The following is a 14,281-nucleotide window of genomic DNA, read 5'->3' as shown; positions in this document are numbered from 1 at the left end:
TTTTGGGTCATTGTAGGTACAATTTGTCATCTTGCATGACCTCACAGCAGTGCTGCTAGTTTGACACAGGCACTAAGAGAATATATGATAGGGATTAAATTTCAAGGTAAATTTATTTCATATTTTGGCATTTCACAAATAAGAATACAGCTTAAAATTTTTGGTGTATCATAATTAAAATGTCTTCTTTTTCTTGAAATAACTAAAATAGTAGAGTGCCTTACAATTGACAATGGCCTGAATTCAATAAAATATGTAATATATAGCATGCATTGAGGATAGCATTGTAGGTAATGGTCACTATTACTTCTGTAAGGAGAAAAAAGTTATTGCCAAAATGATGAATTTGTGTTAATGAGCCCAATATTAAAGAGTTTACAATGTATCTGGGCAGAATCCATCTAGTTTTACATCTATCAAACTTCATAATGCTTTTACAGTGCCCCTCTGTTGGGAATAGGAAGTAAAAATAACATCAATTAATATTAATCAAAAGAATATTTACTAGGATAGATTATTTTTTCCTTATGTCTATTTGAGAAACACAATTTCAAGTTTCTTTTTCTTATATTTCAAAGTAACCTACTACAATGTAAACCCTAAAATTAGATGAGCTAAAATTGTCCTCAATATTCAAAGACCTTATTTTTTTGACTTTGACACCAAATTTTTGTTCTTTACATATGAGTGACAAATTGATCTTTATTGTCCTCACTAGGATAAATAATAGTGGAAAAGCTAGTTCTTACATGACACTAACAACATGAACAATATGATCAAGTTACTGAGAGACAACTCACTAGGATAAACAATAGTGGAAAAGCTAGTTCTTACATGACACTAACAACATGGACAATATGATCAAGTTACTGAGAGTCAACTCACTAAGATAAACAATAGTGGAAAAGCTAGTTCTTACATAACACTAACAACATGGACAATGTGATCAAGTTACTGAGAGTCAAAAAATTTGACAGCAGCCAAGTAACATCAAGCAGCGTAGTAAATTGATTAGGAAATATAAATTACTGAAAAGGTAGTAAAATATGAATACTATCAGAAAAGATTTTTTTTTTAAATCAAGCATCGAAGATTAACTAACTATTACAAGGGAATGAAATACTCAGTGCATTTTCCTTTGATAGACAAGAAAAAAACACAAAGTAAAATGTTAGTTCCTAAACTCCTTGTGTTCTATTAACATGCAATTTTAACTTTAAATTTGACACTTTTGTTTTACACAATGGAACTATCACTCACATTCTAATCTTATTTTAAAGAGGAAGTGGAGTTTGGGAGAGGTTAAATTAAAAAAATCAATTGTCTGGAATGTTTCAATGATGAGAAACTGAAGACATTTTGGAAATAATTAAAATATATAACAAAAATTTTTGAGCTGACAATTAAAGAGAAACTTCTGCCCTGTGCCCTGTGGCTGTTAAGAAGGCAAACAGATGACAGAAAAACCTCATCACAAGGAGAATTTCTGCTTTTTTAACCATTAAACCATTACCCCTTGGAACACACAGCAAGTTTATTTAAGAAAAAGAAAAGAAAGAAATAGAAGAAAAGAAAAAGTGGTAAAACAAATGCCAGCTGGCATGTCTAAAAGTAGGCCAGAATAGAAGGAGAAATACTTCTGGCCAAAATGAAGCAAATTAAAATCTAAGAGATTTAATATAGTCATTCTCCCCTTTGATCACACTGCCAACCATCAAGGTGATCATGAGACACACACTCCTCTTTCGAATTCAAAGTCATAGAATGCAAATTGTTTTTCAACTGGTATATTCATAATATCTACAAAGATTACTCAGATATTATAATTTAGTGCTATTTCAAAGCATTTTATAAATATCTAAGTATAGAAAAAACATTTGAAAGAACTTTCATTTTTTAATGTAGAGCATAAGCCAGAACATTTAAACTAACTCAATTAGTCCTGATTACCCAAAGTAAGGCTGTTCTTTCCCTCCCTTTTTTTTTTTAAGTCCCACACATAACATCATAAGATTCCATCACTAAAACATTATTTTAATGTGATCATAATTATTCAAACACAAAAGTCAATCTATTTAAATTGAGGGGTTAAAAAGGGTCCTTACTGCAAAATCTTCCCTCCACTGATGGGCTGCTTGAACTTTCTCTGCTTCCAAAGCCAGGCGCTGAAAAAGAAACAGTAAATCTTAGAATTTAAGTGACCACATGAACATGTAATTATTACATAAAGTGCTTAGGTTGTCTAATCAATTACGAGGACATAATAGCAGAGGAGACTCTTTGTTTGTGATTCATAAATTCTAAATCATTTAGCAATCTAACCTATTAAAGTTGATATATTTACTATTTAGTGATAAATAACAAACTATTCCTAAATGCCATCCAGTTTACTATATCTGCTGTCATCAGCAGTAGTGTCCTCTACAAGTGCTTTTTTTTTTCATTGACTTACCATCTCCATTTGCTAAAAACTATCAAGATAGGATATTAATTTTGCTAGAAAATTGTTGACACTTCAAGCCTCTAATTAAGTTCTGTTCCAGTCAAGTGACATTTTTATTTTTATTTTTTTAAGTGACATTTTTAAAGTCAATGAGCTACTATTAAGGACCATAGATAAACTATACTAAGACTAATAAAATTCATATCTAATAAAATGTTAATTGCTTGGTACAGCATGCTGTTTTCATACTAGGCTATAAAAGTATATCCTGTAACAATAAAGTATGCTGCAGGAAATGTTTCTTTCACTTAACTGTAGCACAGTACAACAGAGTATCAAACATGAAAACCAGACTGAACACTGGACAGAAACAAAAAACCTGGCTCACTCAGCATGGATCACAGAGAGTGAAAGCTTAATTCTGCTTATATCATGAGAAATCAGAGGTTCATTAGCTTTACTGTAAATGAGATCATACATGTTTACATGAAGTTCCTTTAGGTATAGATGATAAATATATGTATAATTGTAATAGATAACACATGCAAACCAATTATTTTGAACATTTAAATTTTTAAAAAATCATTTAAATATGTTAAAAATTTAATTTTATGAAAACTAAATAAATCTTAAGGATTCTGACTTCAAAGTTTGTGCTCATTCCACAAAACTACTCTTCGGTTTCTCACCCAGTCCATCAAAAGTGGCATCAGCAGACATTCAATGTACATATCAAGACATAGTAGTAGTATCAAAACCAGAACACTGGAAGAGATCCATGATTATTTAGAAATTGATAAATAGGAAAATAAAAATAAGCACCAAAAAATATTGTGCAGTGTGTTAGTCTGGAAAGTGTTTTTAGAAAGGTCTTGTTCTGGTATCCTTAGAGACTATTGCTTATCGGTTTAAAAAAAAAAAAAAAAGCTTTTAATATGCAGTGGTCTGCAGAAGAAAGAAAACACAAGGAAAGCAAGCTTATCAGATGAGAGAAAGATCAACTCCCTTGAAGGCTTTGCTTTCTCAACCTTCACTTTGTCTCACATGATCATCTTTTCTACCAGCATTGAATCCTGTCAGGTGACATGAAAGTCTACTAAAAAGTATAATTATAAAGTATATAAAGATTCAATTCTATCATTCTAATTCAATGACACCAAATATTTTTTTTCTTAGAAATTGACTATTTAAACAAAAATTTCTGAGGAAATAATTTGCCTCCTACTTTGTAGATTAATTATTATTTAAAGGATGTTTTTAAACTTTATGAAATATTTCATTAAGAGGAATTTTCCTTTGATAGATTTGAAAGAAAACTATCAGGAATCATGATAGTTCCCTGAGACTCAAATAATGTTGAGACTCATATTTAAATATCAAATATTTACTTATAGACATAATTTAAACATTCCAAAACAATTTCTTGGGCTACCCTATATCAAGAATTTTATTTTTTAATAAAGGGGTAGTAAATATGAACAGACTAATCCAAGTAAAATATGCATGTGTTATTTGATTAATGTTCAAACAGTTAACACCCAATAAGGATTAGCAAATTACTATATTATTCCTATGTTGACAATCTAATTATCATCCTAATGAGTTTTAGCTATCTTCATCAAAAGGTTATTAACATATCAAAAGGATCATGATATTCATTTAAAAGGCCTAACAATACCTATTGAAAGTAGCAGACTTAGGTGAATGAACAGACTTTTATGTGTTCTGAAGAAAAGTGCATAGGTACCATAATTAATGTGGAGCTATGGTATAATGAACAGGAACTTCTCATCACATAGAAATGATATCCAATCCTGATGTTGCCTTTCACTAACAATGGAATTTTAGGCAAAGATTTTAACTGTGATCAGCTGCTAGAAAATTTATCACCTTTATATATTTTCTATTTGATATTCTAAAAATATGGTATATTATCAAATCCATGAAGTTCTGCTTCCATTTGAATTGCATAAATGTGACTCCATAGAATGTCACTATAGTCACTGATAACCACCTCAACATGTAAATAATACCACTGAAATGAATGAAGACTCTTAGTAGTCCCTAAATTCTACTGTATTTCACCCTCCAGAAAAGTTCCTATCTATAGAACCATATGGAGGTAAAACATGCAGCTCTGGGGAATAGTTTAACATGGCAGTCAATGTGCATTCAATTTTATTTCATTCTATTTTTACCATAAATGACATAAAAGGAGATAGATCTTTGTGCTCTGCTTTCTGGCCTCACTTCCTAAAGGGAATAGAGAAGGAGATAGTGAGGTGTGACATTTCTTCATTCTTTCTTATGCTGACAAGGAGTTCTTGAAGACCTGAATAGACAGGGCATTACAGACCTCTATGAATATTTAGTGTCATATTTCATCTCAAAGGAGATGCTCTTCTCTTTCCAATAACCTTAAAGAATTCAGTTCATTTAAATTCATACAAATATATAGGTCCGGAATTCTTCTTAAGCCTTCTAGCCATTTATGTATACTAATGAACAAGGATTTTACTATGTAAAATTAGTGTAGAACAATAGTTCTATTTTTAATCCTATCTGTTTAGTTCATTTTGCTTTAAATATTTCTATAAAGAAATATTACTGGAACCTTGAAAAAGCTCAGTTGGATTAAAAAATGCCAGTTTGGAGATTGGAACTTGAAGTTAAAAAGTTACAAAATGTAAAACTACCCAGGATGACTTAACTTCAGCACATTCCAACATTTAATGATTGTAATAACTAGAGAAATAAATAAATACACATTCCATGTTGGAGGAAAAATATCTTAAGAAACAGTGTGGCCAGGTGAGGTGGTAGGAGACTGTAGTCCCAGCTACTCTCAAGGACAGGGTGAGGAGATCATAAGTTTGAGGCCAGCCTGGGCAATACAACCTGACCCTGTCTCAACAATAAAAAAATAGAGTAGGTATGTACTTGTGTTCTATAAACCTTTACTAAGGGTGTGCTGTATGAAACTGCATAAAGAATAAAATACAGAACCACAGTTCCTGCTTCTAAAGCAAATGAAATAATCTACTATTTCTTCTTCTCTCTTGCTCACTCTCACCATCACACATGCACACACCCCTTGTGTTATTTGATAGATGCTGTCTGAATGGGTACAACACACATGATTGGTTAGTTTGACTTTATTTCAGTGGCTGTTCTACATGGAGAATAAAATGTTTAAAGCACTGCCTTTTATCCAGACTGTAAATATGAAGTATTGCTAGCCAAAGATAAGATTTAGTCACAGGTCATTTTTGAAGGGGGTTACTGAAAATACTGAAAAGCATAGAAACCAACTGTCTGAAAACTGCCATCCAAAAATCACTTTTATCATTCTTTATAGTTGATCGATAATTTCTTGTGAAAAATAAATATTTTTTAAATATTTGAAATAATTATTTATAATATTATTTATTCATTATTATTTATAATAATATTTATAATATTATTAAATATTAATAATATTTCAAATCACTTTGAAGTTCCCGTTTGTCACCTCCTTGAATAATTCCCTAGCCCCCAGGAATCATTGGTATCAATTATGTGGCACTGTTTGGAATGTTGTTGTTGTTTTTTTTAAATAGGTAAATGTTATCACATATTGATATTGTGGATTCTTCTTCCTAGTAGGCTACAAACAGGTTGAATGACAAAAAGAAGTTCCACTAGCTTCTTGAGGGGAATGAGTTTTCTAAGGAGAACCCATCACCCTTTCAAGTGACAGTTTAGATTAAATAAGAGAATCATTTTAGATCAATGATGTATAAGAAGGTTTTCTGAGGGATTTGGAAAGAAAAATAATGTCTGGAGGAGGGCAGTGCCCCTCAGGGAAACTACACTGAAGCCATCTCCAGATCCTTTTCAGCACCCAAATTCTGTCTCTATAGCATCTTTTTCATCAGAACACAGAACAGGCCTCATTTGTAAACACAGGCCTGTCTATTCTCTCAAGAGACCAGCATGCTTTCCACTCAGACATTACTCATGCTGTCTAAATTATCCTAAATCATCATGTCAGCAACGTTTAACAAGATGTGGCACTGCCCTCTTTCTCTGGCACTGGAGGTTAGCAGTGCACCTCAAACAATGATGACCAAAGCTGCTGTGTTACTCATGTTTGCCCAAACTATGCTTTTGCAGACCTTCTGATTTGTTTAATGGCATGAAATACAAGTACATAATCATGATCATCATTTTTGCAAGTTCCCAATTTTATTCTTGGCAGGACGATCCCATATTGATTTCAAGTTATAAAAAGTATTTCAATATAATCCAATTTTAATTTAGAAATAATATATTCAAATATTGAGTGCTTCTTCTGAAACCTGATAAAATAGTATAGCACCTGCCCAACTACTGGTTTACAGTGGAGAAATTTTATTTTAAAAAGAGAGTTTTTCATCTTAATTACTGCTTCTCAAAAGAAGAACAGGCTGTTAATATACACTCTGGTTAAAGTAACCTGTAAATAGGTTGAGGAAATAGAAATAAAGCACTGTATGCAGTCTATTTAGTGGTGTCAGATTAAATGTCTTAATGCTTCTATAAATACCACAATCATTAAATGAGAGAATTATTAACATTTACAAAAAAGCATTAATTTGGGATTATACAAAGCCAAACCATAAATCCATCTTACACTGAATGAGGTACAATGCAAAGTTATAGGTTATTTTTTATAGCCTATCATTTTCTTATAACTGATTTCCTGCCAGGTTGTGTGAAATAAAAATCTCATAATACAAACATTGTTTCTTCTTGTGGTGTAAGCTTTTAGAAAGCATAATATATGCAAAACATATACATGAAACTTGCTGAAATCAATCCAGTCATCATTTATTCCTCTATTTGTGGCCAAGCGAAAAATAAAACTTTGGAACATGGCTTCTGGATTGTGTTGTATGGATTTGAGAATGGATCTGCCATCTTCAGTAAATGCTTTTGAAATTAACCACAAATATTCTAGTCTAATCTTCAGAGATGTAATGAGAGAGAGAGAGAGAGAGAGAGAGAGAGAGAGAGAGAGAAGAAAATCTGCCAAACACTTAAGAATACTTTGAATACAGAAGCTAAGGTAAAGAAGATATCTGGTGAGAACAGCAAAAATCCCTTTTCAGCAGTAGTGAGAGTAAATAATACAAAACTGATAATTATCATTCCCTTTCTTTGACTACTGTACAAAATAAGAAAAGATTGTTCAACTGAATGTGACTTTCACATTAGCTTTAAGCTTTGCCACTGGCAAAGAATCACCCAACGAGCTTGTTTAACAAACCTGGACCTCATGCAAAAACCTTCCAACCCCACCACCATCCAGTGATTCTAATTTTATATCTTGTGTCATTACTGCAAATCTACAGTTTCCAAATTGTTCATATTTTCCTTCCAATACAACTTGAAAACACTCTCCCACAGAGTAATATTTTAGAGATATTAGACATATAATTTTAGTTACTCTTTGAGAGACACTATTTTAAATAGAATTGATTTGAAAGCAGTTAACAAACAGCTCACTGCCCTTCACTGATGCCAGGAGTTAGCCTATTCTGACACCCATAAAGCAATACTTGTGTCTCCTCCTGGTCTAAACCACCAACCCTGAGTTCTTGTGGTGCATAGAGCCACTTCCTTCACACTTCACACCTCCAATATTTTCCAATTGTGTGGTAGAGAGAAGGCACTTGGTAAATGTGTGTGGTGTGGAAATAATTATCGCCAAGCATTTTGAGGTTGCACCAATATTTATGACTAGATTCATGGAATCATTATCATTCATTATCCTGATGGTTTGAAAAAGATATTCTCAAGACTTTCTGGCCACAATGTTGTCTTCCTACAAGACAAGCATGGTATTCAATGAATACATCACTCAATTCTTAAAAATTGCTACATTGACTCAACAACACCTGACATTTAAAATTTAAAACTTGACTGAGGATGTAGTAGGGATTCAGGCAAGTTCATGGAATTGTGTTCTGGGATTCTAGAATTAATCTATAATGAGTTATCTTCTTCTCTAAATATTGTATACTGCAAATTTAGAAAACCACAAGCAGGTCACTATAGAGAAGAAATAATTTGAACAGTGGAGAGTAACGGGGGTAGTTCTTGGAAGTAGTCTAGCCCTTAGCTCTGCTGATAATATGGTCTGCAGTCCTACATAGTTGAGCTATAATATCAAATTATTTACATTAGGAGATCTTATGCTCAGGGAATGCAAACAGTACCTATTCAGCTGAGAAATGAAGTCAGATGAGAAGGTATGCTAATTCTAAAGGCCTTCTTCAGTCAGTGATTTATTTGTAGAGAATTCCTAAGCAAACACCAAACTTAAGTTGGTTGTATTGAGCCATTATGAGAACTCTAAGAAATATAATGAAAACAACTCATCCATGTAATAGATGTGACCAGGGGCAAGTTAAATAAATACCTTTCACCCCAAATTTCTCAAGTATAAGGATTATAACAGTTCATGTATTGCTGTATTTTAAGGGTTAAATAGGATGTTTGTGGAGTCCTCAATAAATACTATCACATTAAAAGGGGAGGTAGAGAGAAATTACAACATTATATTATAAATGTTATAATACATTATAAACATATAAATCTTACATTATCAACTTAATGGAATGATGAACTCTAGAAATTACTATTGAAAAACGTTACATACACTTTCAAAGGAGAAAAAGCAAACATCTTAAATACTCTCTGGAATAAAGTTATTCAACCGAGCACACAATTACTAAAACTAGAGGCTTTAAAATTATTTTGGCTGTTCCCCTGAGTTAGTCTTACTTTCAATCACCACAATGAGAGAGAAGTGTCCAGTTTCTCATATTACTTTCTGTCTTGTGAATGGCTGCTAATAGAACTGTATTTTCAAATGTTGTTTATATGGCAAACTGCATTGAAAGAAATAGCATCTCTCTCCAAAGTGGAAGGTTCATTTATGTGTTGTCTAGAAAAATAAAAATACTGTTCTAGAGAAAATTAGATAGTTTTGTTGGCAGGCCCCTTTAAAAGATCAAGGTTTCAGCCAGATACAATGACGCATACCTATAATCCCAGATACTCAGGAGGATGAGGCAGGTTTGATGCCAGGCTCAGAAAACTATGGAGCCCTGTCTGAAAATAAATAAAAATAAAGGGCTGAGCATATAACTTGGTGGTAGAGTATCCCAGGTTTCAATCCCCAGTAGTGAAGAATATAAAAAGGAAAGGAAGAAAAAGAAAAGAAGAAAGAAAGAAATAGAGAGAAAGGGGAGACGGAGAGGGAAAGAGGAGAGAGAGAGAGAGAGAGAGAGAGAGAGAGAGAGAGAGAGAGAGAGAGAGAGAGAGAGAAAGGGAGGGGAGGGGAGGGGAGGGGAGGGGAGGGGAGGGGAGGGGAGAGGAGGGGAGGTAGAATAATAGCATTGCTTCAAGTGAAAATACAAACTGAAGAGTTACTGAACATTTTACAGCTTTTAAAAGAGAAAAGGGGAAAATAAAAATAACATATTTTCCCCATTATTAGGAAATGATGTTTCTTATATTTAAAAAACTAGTAAATTGCATATTTTACAAATTTGATTGCTGATTTACACATCATCATGATTTTCTAACTCCTAGGAGGAAAGAGTATACCAGTGTGGGGATATAGCACACACTTTTATCTGCCACAGAATGTGGTACATCCATCCTCCCATACAAAAAAGGGGAAGGTGTTTCCATAGCAACTTTAGCAAAACAGAAAATTTGCCTACTGTCTAAGATAACACTTTTCTTTTTTTATGACAACCCACTCACCAAATTGGAAGCCAGTGTGAGTTAATTAAATTCAAAGGTAAATTATTTTAAGAGCAAAAAGAAATTAAAATAGCTAAGCAAGAATGATAAACAGTTTACAACCAGTTGAAGAGTAGCCTGAGGTAATGGATACAAATCCCCTTTGATATAAAGAGAGTCAAAGGGTGGGTGGTAGAAGAAAGAGAGCTGGAGATGTCAAATAGTTATTGTGGAATTTATAAAAAGAGGAGGTGCCTGAAGTAGATATAATCTTACAGAATATTGAGAACACTTTCAAGTACATAAACCATAGTGATGAATGCCTGTTGGATTATGTTGTGTCAACAAACAAAACAATTCTTACCTCCTTTTACCCCACTTCTTAATTCAAAATGGCTAATTTTGACTAAATTATTATTGCTGTTTGTTTTGCAAAAATCTCACTTAATCCCAGAAAAAAAAATCTGTATAATATCAGTGTTTGCTTCTAGATCAGTTCTTCTCACTCTTTAGTTCACATTGGAGACACTCGGAAGTTTTATACAGACACAGTTTGACAGGGCCTACTCCAAGAGTTTCTAATTTAACAGGATAGGGTAGGGTTGCAAAATTTTCATGTTTGAAAATTTCCTGGTGATGTTGCCCCAGCTGGTCTGGGCACACATTGAGAAGCACTATTTAGACATACCAATACTCTTAATATGCACAGCACATGGTCAGTGTAGTAGTTCTGAAGACAAAATAAATATGCCATCATAAATTGATGGTGAGAGTTTAGAAATTGAGAGGTGGCTCTGTGTTTTATAGTGTCAACCAAAGGATGAGGAAGGGAAGGCCTGGGAGATGATTCCGTTATAATGGTCCACAGACATCAACACTAGGCTTTCCTGTGGGGCTGTGTATTGATAGTGTGAAGAAAACAGATGGGGCAGGAGAAGTGGAGGTCATTTATATGACTCTAGTGTTGAGCATTAGGTTTATTATGGTCATCAGCTTGGATGTGTTAGGTTTTGGTCATTAAGATGAGGAACAAGGAAGTCACATTGCAAACAAGGAAAGTTTTTACTAAAGGTGATGGGGTATGACTAGGTTTGAAAAAACTCATGTCAGATCTAAAGAGAGTTCCAAGGCAGAAACTATATTAAGCAAAAATTTGATGTGTCATATCTGGTTGAGTCTGCTTCTATTATTTCTCTTGTTCTTAAGTAAGTTTTAAGAATTTCGGTAAGAGCTTCCAGAAACTGACACTATGAAAGAGTCCTCATACTATTACCCTATAATTTTCTGCTCACATTTCTTAGATTTAAGACTTCGAAGACAAAATTTTAAGCTCTTGGCTTTCAAGTGCAAAGTTCAAAGCCTTCTTCAAAAAGAAGTGCACAAAATGTTTTTTAAGAAATGCTAAAGACACAAACACTTTCTAAGAAAAATTCTGATTGCTCATTATACGATGTACCTTATAAGTTAAAATAATGATCGCTAAATTGTATGTAGTTCTTTATAATCTATGAAATTTCTTTTACATGTGGACCTCAGATAATCATTCTAATGAGACACAAATAAAAAAGAGCCAGCATTTTTTCAATACCAAGTCCTTAGTATATGCATTTTAGAAATTATCTCATGTATCTTTCCTAAAAATGTAAGAGACACTACCATTGGCTCCATTTTATATATGAGAAAACAAGTTAGAGCACTTAACTCAGAACTAGAAATCTTACTGCCAATAAGAACTAATATTAACAAAGTATGGGTGTGCACACCTTGTAATCCCAGTGGCTCAGGAGGCTTAGGCAGAAGAATCAAAAGATCAAAGCTAGCCTCAGCAATTTAGCAATGGAACAAAAGGTCAAACAAGAAAAAAAAAAGAAAATATTCACTGTGAGGGTACAGTTTCCTTCTCAGAAATGCCAATAACTCATATTCCTTCTGAATAATTCTATTATTTAAAAGTGGAGGGGAAGATTGGGTGCTTAGTTTGGACATAAGAGACTACATTCACACTGGAAAGTTGAGAAGGGTAGATGAAATGTTTATGCACAGACTTCTTTACCCAGATTGATAAGCTTTTTCAAGAAAATAATTTATGCCAAAGAAAGGAATAATGTGGACAAACACACTTGTTTACCCCCCCCCAAAAAAAGGACCACATTTGGGAAATACAGAACACATTAAAACTGAGTAAAACCTTACAAACATAACCCTGATTATATTTATCCAAATCCCAAATTCTCTTGAAAGAAGGTAAGTTATTTTACGAACATTTCTTCAAGAAACTGAAATCACAAGCAATGCTATTTTGATGTTACAGAGCATTTAACCTATTTGTAGGCAAGGAAAATATGTAGAGTTATTTAAATTTATCTGATAGAAAGTTAACAGAAATAAGGCCATATATAAATAATATTTATTGTAGTATGTATACTGCTATAACATCCATAAATGAGAATCATTTATTAGAATTTTCAATTACCACATCTCAAGTGGTCAAAAAATAATCACATAAATAGATAAATACAGTGAGATTAAAGATATTAATAGTCAAGATTTCTAAGGATAGAGCTGACAACCATAAGCAAATTAAAAATAATTCAATTAAATAAATCAATAACTGCATGTTTACTGATCACCTACATTCTATGTGTAGAGTTTGATGTTAAGAACTGTACATGATACTGTGATACCTGAGAACTAAACTTAGTTGTTTCTTGACATATCTTAGCTCATTGAGTTGCTAAAACAAAAATAGCAGACTAGATGGCTTAAATAATAAACATTTATTTCTCATAGTTTCAGAGGTTGGGAATTTGAAAACCAAGGTATTGCCAGATTTGATGTCTAGTGAAGGCTGGCTTCTGGGTCTCAACAGTTGTCTTCTTCCCATGCTTACACGTGGTAAATGGGTTGAGGCAGCTCTTTAGGGTTTCTCTTATATGGGCACTAATAACATCTATGACTAATCAATTACCTCTCAAAAGCTCTAACTCCTTATACATTACATTGAGGATTAGGTTTTAAATTATAAATTTTGAAAGACATACCTTCAGTCTCTAGCATGATATAATAGAAGAAAATATCACAAAGATACATATACATGAAATAGACCAAAAGTATGCTAAGAGGAAGTTAGCTTTGATTAGATGAAATTGGGAAGAAAGTGTTAAGTAAAATAGGAATTTAGTAGAAAGGAAGAAAGTGTATCTCATAGATGAGACAGTTTAAGTTAAATAATATTGGCCATAATTGAGGCACAATATATAGTTTGGGTAGTTGTCAGATAAACTGATGTATCATAAATCTGTTTAAATAAATATGGTTTCCCCCCACCCCTTCTCTCTCTTTCTCCCTGCCACCCTCGCACTTCCTGGCTGCCATGAGGTGAGCATCCTTTCTCCACCATGTCCTTCCACCATGATGTTCTGCCTCATCTTGGGCCTAGGGCAATGAATTCACTCAGCCTCTGAAACTGAGTACAAAATAAACAATAAACGTTTCCTCCTCAATAAATAAATAAATATGACAATAAGATATTAAAAAGTAACATCAGAACTTGGTACAATGTCTACCTCCTAAGAGTAACTAGTAAAGTAAATTAGGTTTTTAAGAACAATCAATTTTAGCACTATGAAAGGAGCATTTGGGCTACAGTGTTCCATTCTTACATAATGCAGAGTTTTAATGAGATTATTTAATGGATAAACAGAGTAAAAGAGACTCACGGTTAGCTCCAAAGATTTAGCAAGCTGCATTTGTGCCTAAACTTTTCTGTGCTTAGTTAATAGTACTCTGTGGGGCTGGAGATGTGGCTCAAGCAGTAGAGCGCTCGCCTGGCATGTGTGCGGCCCGGGTTTGATCCTCAGCACCACATACAAACAAAGATGTTGTGTCTACCGAAAACTAAAAAATAAATATTAAAAATTCTCTCTCTCTCTCTCTAAAAAAAAATAGTACTCTGTCTCCATCCAAGATTTGCAAATTTGGGTTAAACATGCAACACCTGTTCCAAAAGTGTTCGAAAACAGAGGTATCTATGAGATAATCACTATAAGGAGCATTCTT

General features: G+C 33.3%; 1 protein-coding gene across 1 annotated transcript in view; it reads right to left on the bottom strand.

The window, feature by feature from the left end:
- Positions 1 to 14,281, bottom strand: part of Cacna2d1 (calcium voltage-gated channel auxiliary subunit alpha2delta 1) — a 448,394-nt gene that overhangs the window by 210,959 nt on the left and 223,154 nt on the right. Inside the window, 1 exon segment of the mRNA XM_078040138.1 lies at positions 2,106 to 2,165. Coding sequence (XP_077896264.1) covers positions 2,106 to 2,165 — 60 coding nt within the window.

Source organism: Ictidomys tridecemlineatus, chromosome 2 (assembly GCF_052094955.1).
Source record: "Ictidomys tridecemlineatus isolate mIctTri1 chromosome 2, mIctTri1.hap1, whole genome shotgun sequence".
Taxonomy (NCBI): Eukaryota; Metazoa; Chordata; class Mammalia; order Rodentia; family Sciuridae; genus Ictidomys; species Ictidomys tridecemlineatus.
The sequence above is the reverse complement of the archived record's forward strand: the minus strand, read 5'-3'. Positions and strand labels throughout refer to the sequence as shown.